A 19,871-nucleotide genomic window follows, 5' to 3' on the forward strand; every position below is an offset into this window, starting at 1 on the left:
AACAAACCCCAATTTTACATGATTGAATCCCACTCAGTGTTTCTCGACCTTTTTTGGGCCACGGCACACTTGTTCCGTGAAAAAAATCACGAGGCACACCACCATTAAAAAAGTTAAAAAATTTAACTCTGCCGCCCTATATTATGATTATGACTGTAAGAAACACTTGCCAAATATTGCTTTCTGGCGGGTTAGTGTTGTGTATTGGCGGCCGCCAGGCTCGCTCGCACTGAGCTTTGGGAAAGAGGAGAAATATTGCTTTCCGGCGGGTCAGTGTTGTTTATTGGCGGCCGCCAGGCACGTGACAATGCAAATCGCCCTTCTCGTCGCCGCACGTCGCGGCACACCAGCCAGCGTCTCGCGGCACACTAGTGTGCCACGGAACAGTGGTTGAGAAACGCTGGTCTAACTTCCCCACAAACCTGGCATAAACAGATCAGGGTGTTTGCTCAGTAAACTGGTTATCTGGAAGTGAGCTTTAGCTGAGCAACCTAAAATTGCCAGCAGATGCTTGAATCCCACCAGCAAGAGACAGTCTGCATGCAGCCCTGCTTTCTTTGAAGGTTGGGGGGGCGTTATGAACGTTGCCCTCTTGTATCACTTCCAAACAGATGCTATCTTCGGGTGATTGTCAGTCACATTCCAACAGATTCAGGATGCGCAATTACAGCTGATTTAGTAAACTTGTGCAACAAGCCCACTTTCCCCAGTCGATCGGACTTTTTGGGGAGGGAGGTATTGGTCTGTAGGGTTTTTGTTCTTTTTTATCATGTATTTTGTGCTTTCATGTTGTATTTTTATGTTGTAAACAACCCTGAAATCTGCCGTTGGGAAGCGCCCTTATTGCGCATTAGGGGCATATGCGGCCACCAACCCACCAGAATGTGTCCAGAGAACCGCGCGGAAGGGCGACAAAGTCTTCAGGCGCCCGCATATCGCGTTAGACCGGCCCTAACAGACCCCCGGCGGATTGCTGCGCTTCCAAGGCTGCTTTCCAGTCGGCCGGAGATCCCGGGCCCGCCCCGTGCAGCAGCAGCACAGCCGCCGCCAAATTTTCCACCCCTTTCTCGGGGCATGTTAGGAGAAAAACAACCTCGGCGGGAACTACGCCTCCCATGATCCCAAAGCGGGCTGTTGTTCTCCTTCGGATTGGTGCAAAAGAGGTCGGCAGTTTGAAGCCCCAGTCTAGGGAAAGCCCCGCCTGCATCCCAACGATTGGCTTGTCGGGACGGGCGTCGACGCCTCTTTTCCCTCCCCCTCAGTAAAGCAGCTGTTAGAGGGCGGGGCTTCCCTCCCTCCCCCCAGTGCTCTTGAGAGCGATTACTTGGAGGAGAGTTTTTAGTCCGGCGCGTCGCGAGCCTCTTGAGCGTTCTGGAACCCCGATGCACCGGGACGTTCTAGAACTCCGTCAGTTTCGGACGTTCTGTCGCAGAACCCGCACGGAGAAGGAGGACAGTTCATCTCCCTGTGACGCTTGACGCACCCGGGAGGAGAGGTGGGGTCCGCCTGCCCGCTCTTGCCTCTGCACTTTATTCCTCCCTCTCTCTTACTTAAGAATTTGCACCACCTCCCTCCCCCCCCCCTCTCAAGAATTGCTTTTTAAAGCTCTTCCCAACTTTGGAGGAAAGGGTAGCAGACAGCGATCGCGCACTTTATTCTGGTGTGCGCTCCCCGCGCGGCTCCCCGGCGCTACACGGCACCATGATCGTCGCAGACTCCGAGAGTTGCGACGCCCCCGGAGTCCAAGGCTATTTACCCTGCAAGAGCCTCGGAACTTTGAGGAGTAAAGAGGTAAGGCAAACGAGGGAGACGCGTGCCTCTCTCTCTCCCACTTGGGGGTATTTTTGGGGGAGGGGAAAGTTACCATTTGCCTGTCAGCTGTAACCCTGGCTAACTTTGTGCGGCGTCGGTGTTTGTTTGTTTCCCCTCCCCGCGTACCGGTTCTTTGCCATTTTAAGGGGATTGGGAGGGGGGAGCGAGGGGGGGCGCTCCAGTTGCTGCTGCAGAGTTGCGTAAAAGGTGGTTGTTATGATGATCCCCCGAACAGGATACATTAGAACCTAGTTGCATCAGCCGTAGAGACACAAACAAGCACACGAAGGCTTGGGGTGTTGAAAAAAAAACATACTCCCCTCAAATCTGGGGTGAGAGCGTGCCTGCTGTACTGTACCGGAGGCTACTTAAGTGAGATTAATGATCAAACGGGCTGGGAGAGTGAGCCGTCGGCGCAAGCGGGGATGTGCCTTCCTTTCTTCTGAAAACTGCAAAATGGTAAGCGGTTGCGAACGTTTTATTTTGGTGTGTTGGTCCGTTAGGACGGCAAGGATGGCCTCCTCACGCCCCCCCCCAATCATTCGGCCCCCTAAATGGCTAAATAGACCTTACCGCAGTCCTGGCTACCCTCAGAAATAAGTCCTATTGAATTCACCGGGCCTGACTCCCAGGTAACTTACTGGTGTGCTCTAGAGAACCCACTCTTCTGCTGTGTGAACTTTTGGAGCAAATAAATGCCGCTGGGTTTTTTGTTTTTTGTTTAAGTTCCATGTGTAAGCAGGGGTTAGGATTGCTGCAGCCTTGCTTTGGGTCATCGGCTTGTGTGGGTCAAGGGTTCCCTCTTGCATGGTGTTAATTAGAGGGAGGCAGTAAGTTCCCGTTTTGACTTGTTTCTTCTAGTGGTCAAGCATGTACGGGCATGCCCCACACTGTGTGCCCCACACTGCCGAGGGTGGAAAAGGGGCAGCTTAACTGCAGGATTTCTGCAGAGATAACTTCTATCTCCAGGATTAGCTAAGCAAACACTGATAACTTTTTCAAGAAGAAAGGTTGCATCTTTGCCCCTTTGGCAACTTATAGATTGACTCCAGAAAATGTGACTTATTGCACTTTAGCCGCCACCCCCCCCCCAAAAAAAAAAATTTTTTGGGTCCCCTGGACACCCACCAATTATACAGAACCTGGAAACATCACTGTGCAGAGAGAAGTGGATAGGTTTGAACCTTTCTGCCCACCCAGCTCAGCACTGCAATCGGGTGGAAAATCACACTGCATCCTTTCTTTAGATTGCTTTAGCTGCCAGAGAGTTTTTAAATTGCTAGAAGGTTTTTAAATTATGGATTTCCTGGCCCCGCTGCTTTTGTGTATACTTATGGGTCAGTTTGGATCTCAAAATGTTTGTCAGTGTGTATTGATATCATATGGTAGTGGTGATGGTTTACAAAGGGTTAATCTAGTGTATAATTTTAATGGAGTGGTGAATACCTCCTGTTTGGCTTTGTTGCATTTCTCCCTCTCCTCGCCCCCCCCCCCCCAACCTTCCCATCAGGATTGTGAAGTTTCTCTGGACACCATAAAGCCCAAATTGACAGGCCATATTTTGAATTTTGCAAGCGCTGAAGACAGAGCCAATATTGGCTTTGCCTGTTAGCCCACTGGGATGGAGCAAAGGGGTCTTTAAATCTCTCTTCCCTGCAGTGAAGAGCAACAGAGGCTTGGGCTGAAGCCCCTCCCTGGATCATGCAGCTCAAGACACAAGCCAAGGGTCTTCGCTTCCATTCACACATATGCACACCTTGCGTGGGCACTTGTTGGCTGGAAGAGCAGCAGCTCCTCAGTTGCCCCTCCTCAGTCCTGTTTGTCTTAAGTGCAAGGGTGGAGGACAACAGCCACTGTTAGATTCGGAGCAGGAAGTGTGAATAGCTTTAAAAATCCCTTGGTTTTCATTTGTTTGTTGATTTTATTTCTGTCTGACCAGTGTCTTTCCATAGAGCAGGCAGGGAGAACTACTAGGCCATGGACCAGAGGTGGCCCCTGCCCACCCCTTCTGGCCCACAGCACCCCTCCCTAGGCTATGTATGGCATAGAGCTTTGGAGGCTTACAACAAAGCAAACAGTTCTTTTCTACACTAGTCAAAACAGCTAAAATTATACAAAGTAAACAAAGAGACTGAAAACAGTCTCTTAATTCATTTTTTCCATCACTTGATCAGTCACTTAGTTAAAAAACACAAAAACACTCAGACCAGGCTCTGAAATGCCTGTTGAAATGTTTACCAAACGTTTCCTATGTCTAATAAGTAAGAATTAAACTGACTTGACACAAATGCCTCTGAGAAAGGAATTTCATGACACTGGTGTCACCACTAGGAAGGCCCTGTTTTCATCTCAGCTTGCAGAGATGCCTCTTCTAATTTTAGTCTGTAGTGAAGCAAATACAGAAATAGGCTTCCCATCAAGCTTTTTGAATAGGTTGTGTGCCTGTGCTGTCTATGTAATGCATATAATATTTAATAGATGGATTCATGATTTTTAATTGTGATCTTATTTTCTGTATGTATGTTAAGTTGTTGTGTCATGCCCCAAGATCACTTGGGATGAGTTGTGGAATATCTTCCCACATACATAAAAATGTAAGGCTGTTGTCATGCTGCGTTTCACATGGCCACCAATAGGTGGCCACACCAATTCCACCATGATTTCAGAATGGAAGAGGGGTGAATTATAAAGCAATGTGAGTGGCCCAGGCAAGTTGCTTAATGGAGGTTTTCTGAAGTGCCTCCCCTCTCCTTTACAAGGTGGGGGGGGTGCTGTGAGTTGGGGCTTGGGGAGCAATGTGGGGAGAGGCTTGGTGTGAGCTGTGAGGGGAGGAGAGATTTGAGTGAGCTGTGAAAGGATAGGAAAGGGGATGGATGAAGGGAGGAGGGGTTGGCCAGTTACAGAATGAGCGGGGCTGACAGCCCCTAGTAAATCATATAAATAGAGTAGATGCTATGGAAGGTATAGTGGACCCAGACTTGTTAAGGTTTTAAATGTGGAACTACACTGTGAATTGGGAGCAACTGCAATTATTTATGCACAGCTTTAGTGATGGTCCTCTTTAATTTCCCTGTATGCCTGTGTATGTATTGAACGGCACAAGGAAAGGGATTGTTGATGATAGTCTAATATAGTACCATCAGGGTGCATGCCACTTTTACATCGTGAAAAGAGGCCAGGTCACTGCCCCAAGGAGTTTGTAATCTAAAATCTGACAACGATTGAACAACAGAGGAAGCCGAGGCAGGGATAAACAGGGAAACAACAACAACAACAACAACAACAACAACAACAACAAATTAATTTATTATTTATACCCCGCCCATCTGGCTGGGTTTCCCCAGCCACTCTGGGCGGCTTCCAACCGAATATTAAAAATGGTACAGCATCAAACATTAAAAACTTCCCTAAACAGGGCCGCCTTCAGTTGTCTTCTAGAAGTAAAATAGTTGTTTATTGCCTTGACATCTGCTGGGAGGGCGTTCCACAGGGCGGGTGCCACTACCGAGAAGGCCCTCTCTCTGGTTCCCTGTAACCTCACTTCTCGCAATGAGGGAACCGCCAGAAGGCCCACGATATGTGGTTGTTTCAGTTGCACCTGGGAAAGGGCTGTAGCTTAGCGACAGAATACCTGCCTTGCATGCAGAAGAGCCCAGGGTCAACCCCCAACATCTCCAAGAAGTGCTGGGAGAGATTCCTGCCTGAAACTCTGGAGGGTTGCTGCCAGTTGGTAGGTATAGGAAGTACTGAGCAAGATGGGCTCAATATCTGACTCAGCATAAGGCAGCTTGCTACTGTCTCAGCTTAGGTGTACTAGTGACATGGGAACTAGGACTTTAGGGAGGTGTTTGAAAGAAGAGAAGTGGCAGCAGGTAGCATGGTAGCAGGGATGGAGTCTTGAGGAAGCTGGAGACCTTCACACAACAGAGGGCAGTGAATCTGGAGGAGTACAGATGAGATGCCTTTTGTTAATTACAGAAGTCTTTTTATTCTGTTTGGTATGGCTGCATCATTTTCCTGTCTGTTTAAGTGGACTTTTATTTTTCAGGTTTTAGAATTGGCAATGGTGGGCACTTACTGAACACTATCCCACTTTTTAACATTCTTTTAAAACTGATGTGCCAATGTGGAGAGCTGAATTTAAGATTGGAAAACTTTAGAAACTGAGAGAAACCCAAACGGACAGATGTAACTCATTGTAACTAAGGAAGACAGTTGGCAAAAAAAAAACTTAACGTATTTGAGGAGAAAACAGTTCTCTCTTGGAAAAGCGAGAAAGGGAGAAATCCAACCCTCAAGATACCTTCCCCAACAAAAAGGCAAACTGTTCTTCAGCTTCTTGAATCAGGAATTGCAGTCCAGATGTGGTGGACTCACAGTTCCCATCAGCCCCAATCGGAGAGGCCAGAGGTTGGGGTGATGGGGATTGTAGTCTTAAGCGCCTCAGCTTCCGCATCTCTGGTTTCAAACTCTTTGCTTCAACAGAATTGGGTGAGGCACTTCAGATTCTTAATTTAAAAATTGTACTCTTGACTGTAGTGGTGGTATTCCTCCTGCAAGGCTTTGGGGGGGGGGGCGATCTTAAAATGCTACCGACTTGTGGTTAAGGTCTCTCATTAACCATGGCCTGTAAGCAGAAAACAAATTTTGAGCCTAGGTTTGGACAACACTTTGGTTTAGCTGCCACACTAACCTTTCATGGTTTTATTTTTGTAAACAGCTTTGAGGGTGGTTTAACAATAAAACAGTTGATAAATTTTTGAAATAAAATAAATAAATATACTAGAAAAGCACCAGGGCGCAGCAAAACAACTGCCATATTCTCCATCCAAACATGGTCATTAATAGACCTGCCCTCTATGAATTTGCCTAATCCTCTTTAAAAACCATTCAAGTTGGAGGCCATTGCTACATCCATAGTTTAACTATGCACTTGGGTTCATACTGTTTCCTCGTAGCTAAGTTCCATTATGTTTGGTGGTGGTTACACTCAGGTACCCATGCATTGAACTGCATTGGTAGTTGGAAAGATTATCTGCTTGAGGCTGTTCAATCTCAGCCAGTGATTTTGCAATCCAAGAGCTGCTTCTTCTAAGGATCGTGTTGCCTGTTAGATTTATTGCAGCCTTGCAAACGAGTTCACAAAAGTTTAATCGCTCATAAATGTTTATTAGCCTGTTTTTGGCCTGCAAATACCTGTGTTAGTCATTTATGAAATATCATTGACCTTAAAAAGAGGAGGGGGCGGGCAGAGGCATAATCCTTCCTACTTGCAAAAGCTGATTGGTTTGGTTGCCTAAAAGTTATTCTGAGGCTTCATGGCAGTTAATTCAATTTTCACGACTTTTCCCTAACTGTTCAGTTCAACATTATATTTGAGCTTTCACGTGACGTAAAAGCCACTTCTGGAACTGCAGTGAAATATAGTGCAAATTTAGTGCTGACTTCCGTGTTGTTTGCCATTTTCTTATATCTGAGTCCCCCAAAACAGGGGGCGTCTTATACATGGGGCCGTCTTATAGATGGAAAAATACGGTACTTCTATGCTGCACTAAATTTTTAATGGTGGGAAAGAGCTGTATGGTTTTCTGGGTTAGTGGGGCTACAAACAGATTTTTTTTTTCTGGAAGCAAATAGCACTGAAATGAGTGCTACGTTTCCACTGGATTCCACAAGTGGCTTGTGGAACATAACACGTGGAAATTGTGTGATGAAGAATCATAGAATTGTAGAGTTGGAAGGGATGCCAAGGGTAGTCTAGTCCCATCCCCTACAGTGCAGGAATCTCAGCTAAGAGCATCCATGACAGATGGCCATCCAACCTCGGCTTAAAAACACCCACTGAAGGAGAACCCACCACCTCTCATGGGAGTCTGTTCCACTATCTTAACAGCTCTTACTGTCAGAAAGTTCTTCTTGATGTTTAGTCAGAATCTACCATATTTTCCGCTCCATATGGCGCACGAGGCGCACCTCCCTCATTTTTAGTGGAGGAAAACCAGAATTTTTTCCCCTGATTTTCCTCCCCTAAAAGGCTGGGAGGGGGAGTGAAGGAGGCAGCGGCGATGGAGGGACCAGTCCAGCTTCCCCTGCCTCCCCCACCCTCTTCCAACACCGGCTTTCTCGCTGAACGCGGCGGGGGACGGACGGAGGAGATGCTGCTGGTTGCTCCCCACCACCCCCGTTCGCGAAAGCAAACGGGGTTGGCGGGGAAGAGCGAGCAGCATCCCTCTGCTGCCCCCCGCTTCGCACTGAACCTGGCGGAGGCGCAGGGTAGCGGAGGAGATGCTTCATGGAGCAGGGAAAGAGGGGTGGGCTCCCTGTCAAACATCTCTTCCCTCCCACCGCTGCGGCTGGTAAAAGCAGGCTTTTGCAAGCCGTGGCGGTGAGGCGGGGTAGTGGAGGAGATATTTGACAGGGAGCAGGGAAGGAGGGGCGGGCGGTGGGTGGCTGCCGCCCGCCCCTCCTTCCCTGCTCCCTGTCAAACATCTCTACGCCCCCGGGCTGCTCCTCCTCTCCCCACCTCCGCTGAAGCCGCCGCCAGTGCGCTCCGCTTTTGCAAGCGCTCAAGCCGGGGGGGGGGTGAGAATCCTTCGCTCCATAGGATGCACAGACTTTTCCCCTTCCTTTTTGGGAGGGAAAAGGTGCGTCCTATGGAGCGAAAAATACGGTACTTTCTTGAAACTGGAATCCATTGGTATGGGTCCTACCCACCAGAGCAGGGGGAAACAAGCTTACTCCATCCTCCATGTGACAGCCCTTCAGATATTTGAAGACGGCTACTATCATATCTCCTCTCAGTCTCCTCTTAGCCAGGCTAAACATATCCAACTCCCTCAACCGTTCCTCATAAGGCTTGGTTTCCAGAGGAATGTTGGGAGAATGAAATAAAAAGCTGTCTGAATGCAGCCTTTGAATTATACGTAGGGATGGAGGAGAAATCTGATGGTTCACATTTCGAGGTGAGCATACCTGATTCACACTTTCTGAAACAACAATAGACGAAGACAGCCATCCTTTGACATTTGCACATCTCTGAATTTTGCAATGCAGTGCTCAGTAACCAATTAGTGTATCTTAAAATGTGTATGCTACGATAAATTGTGTGTGTGTGTTTGTGTGTTTGTGTTTGTATGTATATATATATGTGTGTGTGTGTTAGTGCAAAGAGTACACAAAAATACATTGTATTTGCAGAAATTGCTATGCAAATGTGTATATTAGAAGTACACACTAAGATGCTGATGAATTTTCATGGGGACCCTCTTTTAAAAAAATAATCACATACTGATTTGGAAATGTGGAGAACAGAGATTAATCATGGGAGATGAGTAACTAAGAGAAACCTAAACTGACATATTTGCTCACCCCTACTTATACATTGCAAGGTAAACACATTTTCACTGCTTGTATACTAATCTGCTGCAGAGAAAGAGAAGAGAGGACTTAAAATATGCACTTGAAAAAGTTCTTTAAGGCCCAGCACATTTCAGGTTGGAAGACCTCTGAGCTGGTTTCTGCAGAGGAGGGATAAGGCAGTTTTGCATTCTATCTGATAATGTAAAGAGAGAATTATCACATAGTCTGCAAGATTGCATTAAATCCAGCACTTGCAGAAACTGACTCAGTGGTCCTCCAAAGAACAGTCCCCTAATTCAAAACAGACAGGCTTCAACGAAGTGCTTCAAATGCACCTTCGAGATTTCCTGTTTTGCTTCATTCCTGTATTAGTATTGTCCTTTTGTATGCTGCAAAAAGCCACAATTGCTCCCTAGTCTCCGTATCCTAACAGGTGAAGTTACACTAAGGGGATGTTCTACGTCTTCGACATACAAAGCCAGAACCTACATAAAAACTATCAAGCTCAAAGGAGCTCTTTTGGCCCATAGCAGCACTACCGATTACCTTTATTAAGCCAACCAAAATGCCTGTTTTCTGAGGGAGCATTCCTTCCAGTCTGTAAGAAAAGCTACCCAGTTTGGCTTCTTTTGAATTCCTTTTTAACCTGGCATACCAGTTAAGATTACAATGCAGCTCAAATGTATTTGTCTTGGCCCTTAGATCTAACACTCATATGGAGTTGGAGGCTGCAGGGCCACCAGATGATCAAGTTCAGGGCTCAGAACTGACTGCAGAAAATAGGGAGACGATTGTGTCTGAGGCTGTTGGACAGGAGCACCCAGAGGAACGTCCCAGACCACCAGGGCCTATAGCAGTGGTGGTGAACCTTTTAGAGACCGAGTGCCCAAACTGCAACCCAAAACCCACTTATTTATCGCAAAGTGCCAACGCGGCAATTTAACCTGTATATCTCATTTTTTCTGTGTGTTTCACGTTTCTTCTTTATGACTGCTGTTGTAATAAATAAATTTTCATAAAAGTTATTGCATTACATTCTTCGTTAAATTATCTTTCCATTGATATAAAATTTTATGGTATAACTCTGTGCTTTTTCTCCTTAGAAAAATGTTTAGGGCATAGCTGTCAAGTTTTCCCTCTTCTCACGAGGAAGCCTATTCAGCATGAGGGAATTTCCCTTAAAAAAAAACAAACGGAGAACTAGACAGCTATGGTTTAGAAGTACTGTACTCTCATTTTGACTCAATAAAATCACCACCAGGGAAGAATAAATACAGTTCAATTCAGGAGGGGAGGAATACAGTGAATTTCTTCTCCCGTTAAATTCACAAAATGTTTAGGGGTATGCGTCCTCCTGCGTCCCCACAGAAAAAAAAGCACTGGTGTTACTCCGAAGCAAATACATTTTTTCCAGAAGGTTCCACAATTTTGGCCACTAGTGTACACTGGAGGGCTGTACTAAGAGCCACCCTCTCCCAATTTTTAATATGAGATAATAATGATTGCCTGCGGGCACACATACAAATATAAATAAATAAATAAATAAACCCAGCCAGGTGGGCGGGATTTGCTGTTTCTTCAGCTGCCATTTGATCGCAGCCTCCACGGAATGAATTTCTCTGTTGGCTTCTGCGGGAAAGCCCAGCAAACATGTAAACCCAGCAGCCCCTTCTTAGGTCGCCATCTTTATACTGTATGCTTACTGACCTGGGAGTTAAGCCCTGCTGAACTCAAGGCGGCTTACTCCCGAGTAGGAAAAACAGACTGGCGGGAGGCCCTGGCGCATCAAAAGTCAATGCCTACTCAGCTCTCAATGCTCGCCAGGCCCTGGTGCCACAGGCTTTGGACGGCGTGCGCAAACCTCCTCCTCCCCCACCCCTACCCCCGGCATGGAAGCTATGGCGCTGCTGGGGCAACGGTGCGCGTGCCCACAGAGAGAGCTCTGTTGTTGCTGTTTTTTAAAGTATTTGTTTTTAAAATTGAACATACAACAAACATACATTTAACATTTTTACAAGATTTGAAAAGAAAAGAAAATTAAAAAACAACAAAAGAAAAAATAGTAAAGCAAAAAAAAGTACATAGGTAAAGTATAAAAAACATCTACGTTGACACAGCTTTTCGATCTCCATAGATATACATTCTGTACCTTTATGCTATTAAATTCCAGTTATTCTCTCTGTAACCTATATATTTACATTACTTTATCGCTCAGTTACATATTTCTGCTTGTTAATTTTACCGTATTCCATTTACATTTTTTTATATCATTAATTTGAAACCAGATTCAGCTTTGGTCTGCCATTAGGATGCCAGATAAACCATTACTCATTAAGTACTCTTTGAACATCCTCCATTCCTTATGTTTTTTGCTATTCTGTAACACGTTGATTAGCTGAATAAAGGTATTGCCCAAATGTGGATTTTGGAATAGAGCCTCTCTCTTCTGGAAAGTAAACTCACGACGCTGTTGTCATGTGTACAGTCGTCTGAGGATTGAGCTCTGGGGGTGGGGAGATGGGCCAGTTTCAGGCAGAACAGAGGGCTGAACGACCTGATGTCTGTGACATCACAAAGTGGCTTTTCGCTGGAACAGTTTTTCAGTTTGGAAACAACAGATTGGGCAAAAATGTCAGGGGTCATATGAGTATGTGCACATAAGAATAATAGTTTAGAAGCCATGGGTAGGGAACCTATCCCCTGCCCCCCAATGTTGTATTTTAGCTCCCATCAGGATTTTAAACCTTACGGGTTTAAGGCTCCGGTTACTGAAATCAACATTGAGTGTTTCCCACCTTGGACATGATGGGGAGATCTGTGGTTTAAAGAGAGACTGGAGGGTCACAGTGTGGGAGCTGGCACACCAGGCCCAATACTGGTTCTCTGCTTACCAAGCCAAGAATGTTATGTCTGTAATGGCCCACAGATTACTCGCTTGCCAGGTTATATATCCTGTTTTTCTAGCCAAATGCAAAACTGGAAGCACCTAGCTGTGTCACCTTATCTGTCAACAAGGAGGGATTCATAGGCCAAGGCTAACTTGAACCCGTGACCAGAGTGCTTCTGGGCCCAGTGCAAGTACTGGTGAAATTGCTGACCAGCACCCAATAGCACCTGTTGCATTTTTTGTGCTCTCTTCATGGGCAGCCCCACATAAAGGCATAGGCGACAGCAGTCAAGTCCCTTATATGCCAGCAGAGGGTGCAGCTCTGGGCAGGAATGCCCAACTTCATGATGAATAGGCACAGAACAACAAATGGAATCTGGAACAAAACGTTGCAGTGTGAAGTGCTTCTGTTCATGGGGCCAGCCAACCAGCACTGCCTTCTTTCAAGACCTTCAATTTCTGGTTTTCTTTTCCCCCTATCTCCAGAAGGCAGTCAGCATTCTTTAGCCATTAAACATCCTCAGCCCCTATTGAGCTTTTTGAGGAGGGATGCTCCCTTAGTTTCTTAGGGTATTTTTTGTGCTTCTGTAAACCTTGGCGAGTCTCCTGAGCCTTCTGAAAGCTTCCTTTAGTGAGTGTGTGAGTGGTGCCATTTTGGCTGCATAAGAGAAAGCAGTCGGCCTTCGGAAATGGAACAGTGGTGCAGGAGCTGAAATAATGTATTCCACTGCACTGATTTCAGAATCCAAGTTCTTACATTTCAGTCAGTAAAATAACTGGGCTACGTATATTTAAAGAGGTAGAAAGCTCTTCTGGGAAAAAATACTCATCGAGGAGCAACTTGCATGGTCCTTCGTTTGGGATGGTCTCATGCAAAAGTTCCTGGGTTCAGTTCTCAGCATCTCCAAATAAGGCTGGGAAAAACTCTTGTCTGGAAACTTGAAGATCCACTGCCAGTCCCCATAGACAAGCCTTTGCCAAGCTGGTGCCCTTCAGAATGTGTTGGCTACAACTTCCCATCAGCCATAGCTGGTGTAGACAATGTTGAGCTAGACCAGGCATCCCCAAACTGCGGCCCTCCAGATGTTTTGGCCTACTACTCCCATGATCCCTAGCTAACAGGACCAGTGGTCGGGGAAGATGGGAATTGCCCTGAATAGTGTAGTCAGTGTGTGTGTGTGTGTGTGTGTGTGTGTGAGAGAGAGAGAGAGAGAGAGAGAGAGAGAGAGAGAGCATGCGTGACTTTGCTTCAGTTGGAAGCCTTAACAAACAGGGAGGGAGATGGGAAGCTCTAGACCAGGCAAAGGCAAACTTGGCCCTCCAGATGTTTTGGGACTACAACTGCCATCATCCCTAGCTAACAGGACCAGTGGTCGGGGAAGATGGGAATTGTAGTCCAAAACATCTGGAGGGCCGAAGTTTGGGGATGCCTGAGCTAGACTGACCCATGGCAAGGATAGCTCTCTGGATCTGATTGAACAGCTCTCATCATCCCTGACTAGGCTAGGGTTGATGAACCCAGGCCCTCTGAACCAGCCCTTCTCCCTGGGCCCCACTGAATCTACCTCCTTACTGAAGCAGGTCTAGGGCTCTCTTGTCAACAGTCCTTCTTCCCAGGGAGCTCTGGGAATTATAGCGCTGTGGCAAGAATAAAGGTCTCCTAACAACTCTCAGCACCTTTAACAAACTGCCCTTAGGCCAGGATGGTGCCTAAGACTGCTATTCCAGCTTACCTTGGGACCAGTAAGAGATCTGCCATGGATCTGTATTAGTTCTGATGGGTAATTTGGCTGCTGTTTATGTGGCTAAGGTTTAATTTATTTAGTGCTTGGTGTCGGATTTTAAGATAAAGCCACCTTGTGGATTGTCAGGCGAGACGGGTGGTTAACAGAAAGGTGGCACAAGAAGAAAATAAAACTCTGGGTGTTGGGTCAACCTAAAGAGCCATCTCAGCTGATTGCCTCTGGTTCTATAGGCTCCAACAGACTGAGCAGCCTCTTTGGCCTCCTGAGTTTATGACACTATAATAACCTTGTTTTGTTGCACGGCTTGTAATTTGCTTAACCTTTCCTGACTTGCTTATCAAGTATGCTCTTGCCAATTCCTGACTAAGCGTTGCGTCTCATCTCCTGCGGAGTCACCCTACCTAATCAGCACGCTGGCTCTCGTTGGGTGACTTGGGTATCCAATATCGTCTCTTTCAGAGCAATAGTGGAGCCACTTCCCAGGCTGAAATCCGCCAAGTTTAGGTGTCTGGTCGCCTGATGGCACCGTTGCCTGTGGGATCAGACAAATTGAGACAATCACCCTCTACTTCAGTCTAGATATTGTAGCCGGAGGAGGATGTTGTTATGGTTAATTAGTTTTAATAAGCCTTAGTTATTATGGAGGACATGTTTTAATAAACCTAATCACCATTCCAAGATGCTTTATCATGCACTTTCTTTGTTGGCATGTGCTGGGTATCTCAGCTGGGTTTTGGTGTGTCTGAGCTTGAGCAACCTTGGACCAGTTGATGGTCAGGGCATTTGTGGAAAAGCATGGAAGTTTTGTCTGCTTTTGTAGTAGTATCTCATGTGTACTTTGGTGATAGGGATCAGTTACAGTCCTTAATTTTTCTTTAAATTTTAGACGGGAGGAGGGAGAGTCAGTATTTCCTTTTTTCCAGCTTCACCTGAAATGTTTGTTTCAGACTCCGAGGTGCTTCCATCTATAAGGGACCTGTAATACCAGGTACCTGGGTTCCCCCCTCTTTGCCTTAAAGTTTATTAGAATGCCACATAAAAGTTCACAACAGTTTGTATTAAAATTACAATCCCTATACAAACACGAAGTTAACACAGGAAAAAGTATATGAACTGGAGCATTAAACTTGCTGCCAAATTATCAGATAAGAATCTTGGAGAATAGGAAGGGTCCTGCTGGATCGAGGGCCAGCATCCTGTTCTCACAGTGTCCAACAAGGTGCCTGTGAGAAACCGCAAGCAGGACCTGAGTGCAAGAGCCATTTCCCCTCCTGTGCTTCCCAGCAACTGGTATTCAGAAGCATTACTGCCTCTGAACATGGAGACAGAGCAATAGCCATCATAGCCAGTAGCCACGAACTTGTACTCCTATGAATTTGTCTAAGCCCCTTTTAAAACCATCCAAGTTGGTCATGACTACTACCTCTTGTGGGAGCCTTCCAACATTCAGCTTCGTCTTGAATATACTGTTGTGTGTGTTTTCTGTGGGGTTGAGGGGGGAGTGAAACATCTAGCAAAGGGCAAAGAGCCGGCTTTTCCGTTCCCTGTAGCTACAGTGGAGGAATCGGTAGCAGTACACAAGTTCTGCGTGCAAAAGTTCCCTGGTTCGATCCCCAGCATTTCCAGGCAGGCTTGATAAAAGACTGTTGTCTGAAAACTTAAGAGAGTTGGTACCAACTGGTGTAGACCACAGATAGGCAACCTGTAGCCTGCTATGTTTCTCCCAATGAACACATCTTTGCAAGCAATGTTATTTAATATTTATTATTAATTTATTTATTAATCAAATTTATATGCAGTACCACCCTTCACCCGTAGATCTCAGGGTGGCTCGCAACCTAAAAATACAACATAAAGGACACAGAATACATAATAAAAATAGAACAAAAACAAACCAATAATCTCCCACGACATATTTAAAAGGGTAAGGGTAAAGGGACCCCTGACCATTAGGTCCAGTCGTGGACTACTCTGGGGTTGCGGCGCTCATCTCGCTTTATTAGCCGAGGGAGCCGGCGTACAGCTTCCGGGTCATGTGGCCAGCATGACTAAGCTGCTTCTGGCGAGCCAGAGCAGCACACGGAAACGCCGTTTACCTTCCCGCTGGAGCGGTCCCTATTTATCTACTTGTACTTTGACGTGCTTTCAAACTGCTAGGTTGGCAGGAGCAGGGACCGAGTAATGGGAGCTCACCCCTTCACGGGGATTCAAACAACCAACCTTCTGATCAGCAAGCCCTAGGCTCTGTGATGTTAATCAATCAAAGGCCTGATTGTCAAGGATCATTTTCACCTGGCGCCTAAAGGTATATAGTGAAAGCGCCCTGGGGGAGAGTATTCACAAAAGGGGAGCCACTGCAGAAAAGGCCTGTTCTCATGTGGTCACCCTCCAGACTTCTCATGGAGGAGGCACATGGAGAAGGACCTCAGAGAATCATCTCATGGTCGAGGTAGGTTCATGTGGAGAAAAGTGGTTCTTGAGGTATTGCAGTCCTGAGCTGTTTACATTTACATTTCTAGGCAGATTTTCCAATAATATGCACATTTTTATTGTTGGAGAACTGCGTTGCAAAATTTGGAGAAGTGTGGCTAGCTGCATTTTGATTTGCTTATCGTATGGGGAAGTCAAGATGAGGCAGCTTCTCAGTAAAATGTCAACTGAACATACTCTCGCCCCCATCGTTCTATGAAACAAAAGGAAATTAGGAAGTGGAGGCATGGGGGTGGGTACAAAAAAGTGGTTGGTGGAGTTTTTAAATGGTTAACCAAAAATCATTTAATCAAAAAGTAAAGGGGAGCCTTAAACTACTTCTTTAAAGACAAGAGATAAAAGCATCTTTGCATTGAAGGGGAGATGGTTGGCAGAACAGACAAGGAAGTGGAGGCACTAAGAACTGTCTTGTTAAAAGTGTACAAAGTGATTTACAGATTATTTTCTTATTATCACCACCCTGCTAGGTAGATCGTTGCTGTAATCATTTTCTGAACTGGAGGCCCTCTTTCAGGTTGATTCTTTTCCTTTCACCTGCATTCATTCTAGATCATGGGCGTAGCCAGGATTTTTTTTGGGGGGGAGAACCTCAGTTAATTATGTATTTTATTGATTTGGGGGGATGGCAGCTGCCCCCTGACCCCCCTTGCTATGCCCATGTTCTAGAGTTTTATAAAGCCAATGTTGCTGGGCTTGGGTGAACAGACTGTGTAGGATTTGTGCATGGGTTTTGTGTCTTAACTGAGAAGGTGGGGACATTTGGTTCAACTGCTGTGTCAGTGGGAGGCTGGAGGATGAGATTAATCAGACATCGAGAGGAGGTGGGTGGCAGAGGCAAAAATCCATAATCTGAGTATTTTCCTTTTGGGAGAACAATCCGTTTGGGCTGACTTGCCTGTTTCCCAGAGGAGTCCTCTGTTTCAGCTCCCCACCCTCTTGGTGGAAACAAGTTGCATCATAGGGAATTGGTCTGTGACGTGATGCATCTGTGGGCAGACACAAGACTATTTAGGGATGCAATGTGTTAGAACAGGAAGCACAGAAGCCGCTGAGGATGGGAAGTGATCGGGCTTAAGTTCTGTCGTGAAGGCAGGCAAAAAGAAGCTACCCCACTCCAAGAGAAAGACCAAAATCAAGGTAGGTTGTAAGGAAATGAGAGTAAATAAATGTTGTTTGGCTGCTTGACATCAGAGATCCATGTTGAAAGGGGAGAGACCTTTTTTGTTTGGGTTGACAAACTACTTGCTTTGAACTGCTTCATTGACTTACTGGGAACACTTGAGAGTAAATAGATTATATATAAATTATCAACAGGAAATTCCCATCTGACAGAATGGAGAGGCAGCAAAAGTTCAGCTCTTCAGTCTTTTCAGATCCGAGACTCACCTATTAATCCTTACATGGGATACTCTTATAACTTCTGGTTTTATGTATCTGCCAAACTTGGCACCACTGGTCTTCAAGTGACTGAGAGCATGTGGACTAGTCCCTTGAAGTAGGTAGTGACCTGGTAGCAATTTTCGAGCTTTTCAAATGTGAAAAATACAGGCTGTTGGCTTGCTGCGAGGATGGGGGTGGAAGAGGCATGGTTGGGCTTGCTTTCACAGGTTTGTTTTTTTTCCATGCAAAGGGATTCAGTACAAACAGCTCCTTGCTGATTGATTTATGTTTCAAGGCATCTGTCCTATTGTTGAGAGAAAGTTAAATTTATCCAACCCAAGCTTTGAAGTGAGTGCTTACATTATGAACTTCACAATCCAGTTCAGTGCTTTAAAGCATTCCTTTCTTTTGTTTTGCATGCCTAAGACCTGTTTTTGCAATGGCCAAGGATCGCTAGCAAATCATGCCCTAGACTGACCTGCCAATCTTGGTTGGGTAATTTCTGTGTTTTTCTCTTCGGTGATGGGGAACCTGTAGCCCTCCAGATGTTGAACTACAACTCCCTTAATTCCTGGCCATTGATCATGCTAGCTGAGGCTGATGGGAGTTTTGGTTCAACAGCATCCCAAAGCCACAGGCTCCCCATGCCAACTCTGGCTAGTATCCATGCTAGAAAACAATGGCTAATAGTAGCTACCTGTGTGCCAAAGCAATGAAACTTTGCCATAATGGAAGAACATGCTGTTTAAGAGACTATAAAGCCACAGATTAATTTAATACAATTTGGCAAGATTTTATTTCTTCCATTGACAAAATGGTGGTGCACATATACAGGTGCCAGACCAATATACCTGTTTCTGGAACTGTCAGGGACCAGTGGAGGAACCAGCCATTCTCAGATCAACCATATGCTACCTCTAACAAAGCAAAAAATTTCCATGGTTTATTACCTAATCCATTTTGCCTCTTTGCACTCTCCAACATATACCCTCCTGCTTGCTAGATTTTTTGCTATTATGTTCAGATGGTTGTAGTGATCCTATGTTATTTAAGTTCTCTGTTGTTGTGCCGTGTGTTCACTTTTTAAAGATATATATAAAAATAACGCATATCCCTTTGCAAAACAAAGAGTATTGAATTAGGATGGATGGAGAAAAGAGACCCGAAATCACACTTAAAACCATGGAAAGGAGGGCATTTTATTATTTGTGTTTTATTAGCTGTAGCTTTACACAAGTGTTTCAGAGTTACTTACAAGTAATAGTAAAATAAGCAACATATGAAAACAAAATCATTAAAATGAAGCAAAACATGAGGTAATCATACCATAAAATAACAAGTTATCCATCTAATGTAGGTCTAACCACCACAGACAGCCCCCAAAAGTGTGGAGGGGAATACCCCAACTGCTGCAAGGAAAAACAATAACCCACCGATATCTGAAAAAAAAGAGGAATGGCTTTGCCTGGCACTGAAAATATGTCAGTTTTGGGAGCTAAGTCTTCCTTCCTGATGAGGGCGTTCCATATAAGCGGGGGGGGGGGCAGGCACTGTTGGGATGGCATGTTCCCTAGTCGCCACCCTCCAGACAGTTTCAGAAATGGAAGAAGGGCCAGCTTTTAATCACAAGTGATTGCCTTTGAAGAGGGATGTGGAACCTGCAGCCCTCCAGATGTTGCACGGAAACCCAGCCAGATGGGCGGGATATAAATAATATAATTATTATTCTCTCCTCCTTGACAATTGCATACCCAACATTTCGGGAGGGCAATTTGGAACACACACACACGCAGCATCCCAACTCTGCTCCCAATCGCTCACTGCCCACCTGCTCGCCACCACCTTGCCTTCACTTGTGCGGAACCAAAAGTGCGCGGAACCAAAAGACATGTGTCTTTTGGTTCCACGCTCCTTTGGTCCCCGTTGGCTGAAATCCTGGAAGTGCAGCGCCAGCTTCCGAAAGTACATCAACTGTTCCATTTATTTTTTATTTTTTTGGTTCCGCACTCTGGTGTGAGCCACCTGTCTTGTGCCACAGTGTGGAACCAAGAATGTGTGTATTTGGGTCTCATGCTGTGGTGGCACATTCAGAGCACAGGATTTGGATCGGGGTGGCTTCTGTCAATCCAAGGCGTCCCGCTCAAAATGGCACATTTGCGCTGTATGCAATTGACCATGCTGGCTAGAGATGTGGAATT

At 45.8% G+C, this 19,871-nt stretch overlaps 1 protein-coding gene across 4 annotated transcripts in view; it reads left to right on the top strand.

Annotated features, from left to right (window-relative positions):
• SESN2 (sestrin 2) overlaps positions 1-19,871 on the top strand; it is a 60,973-nt gene that overhangs the window by 19,144 nt on the left and 21,958 nt on the right. The window contains exons 1-2 of one of the 4 annotated variants that reach the window (XM_060275769.1): positions 1,298-1,791; positions 9,874-17,430. The exons of 1 other annotated variant lie outside the window; for it this stretch is intronic. Coding sequence is in view for 2 of the 3 variants with exons in the window: in XM_035117535.2 (XP_034973426.1) it covers positions 1,702-1,791 (90 nt within the window). In the remaining variant the exon portion in view is untranslated. Of the gene's footprint in view, positions 1-1,296; positions 2,272-9,873; positions 17,431-19,871 lie in introns of those variants that run through there. 2 more of the 4 variants (XM_035117536.2, XM_035117535.2) reach the window with 2 other exon arrangements.

Source organism: Zootoca vivipara, chromosome 6 (assembly GCF_963506605.1).
Source record: "Zootoca vivipara chromosome 6, rZooViv1.1, whole genome shotgun sequence".
Lineage (NCBI taxonomy): Eukaryota > Metazoa > Chordata > Lepidosauria > Squamata > Lacertidae > Zootoca > Zootoca vivipara.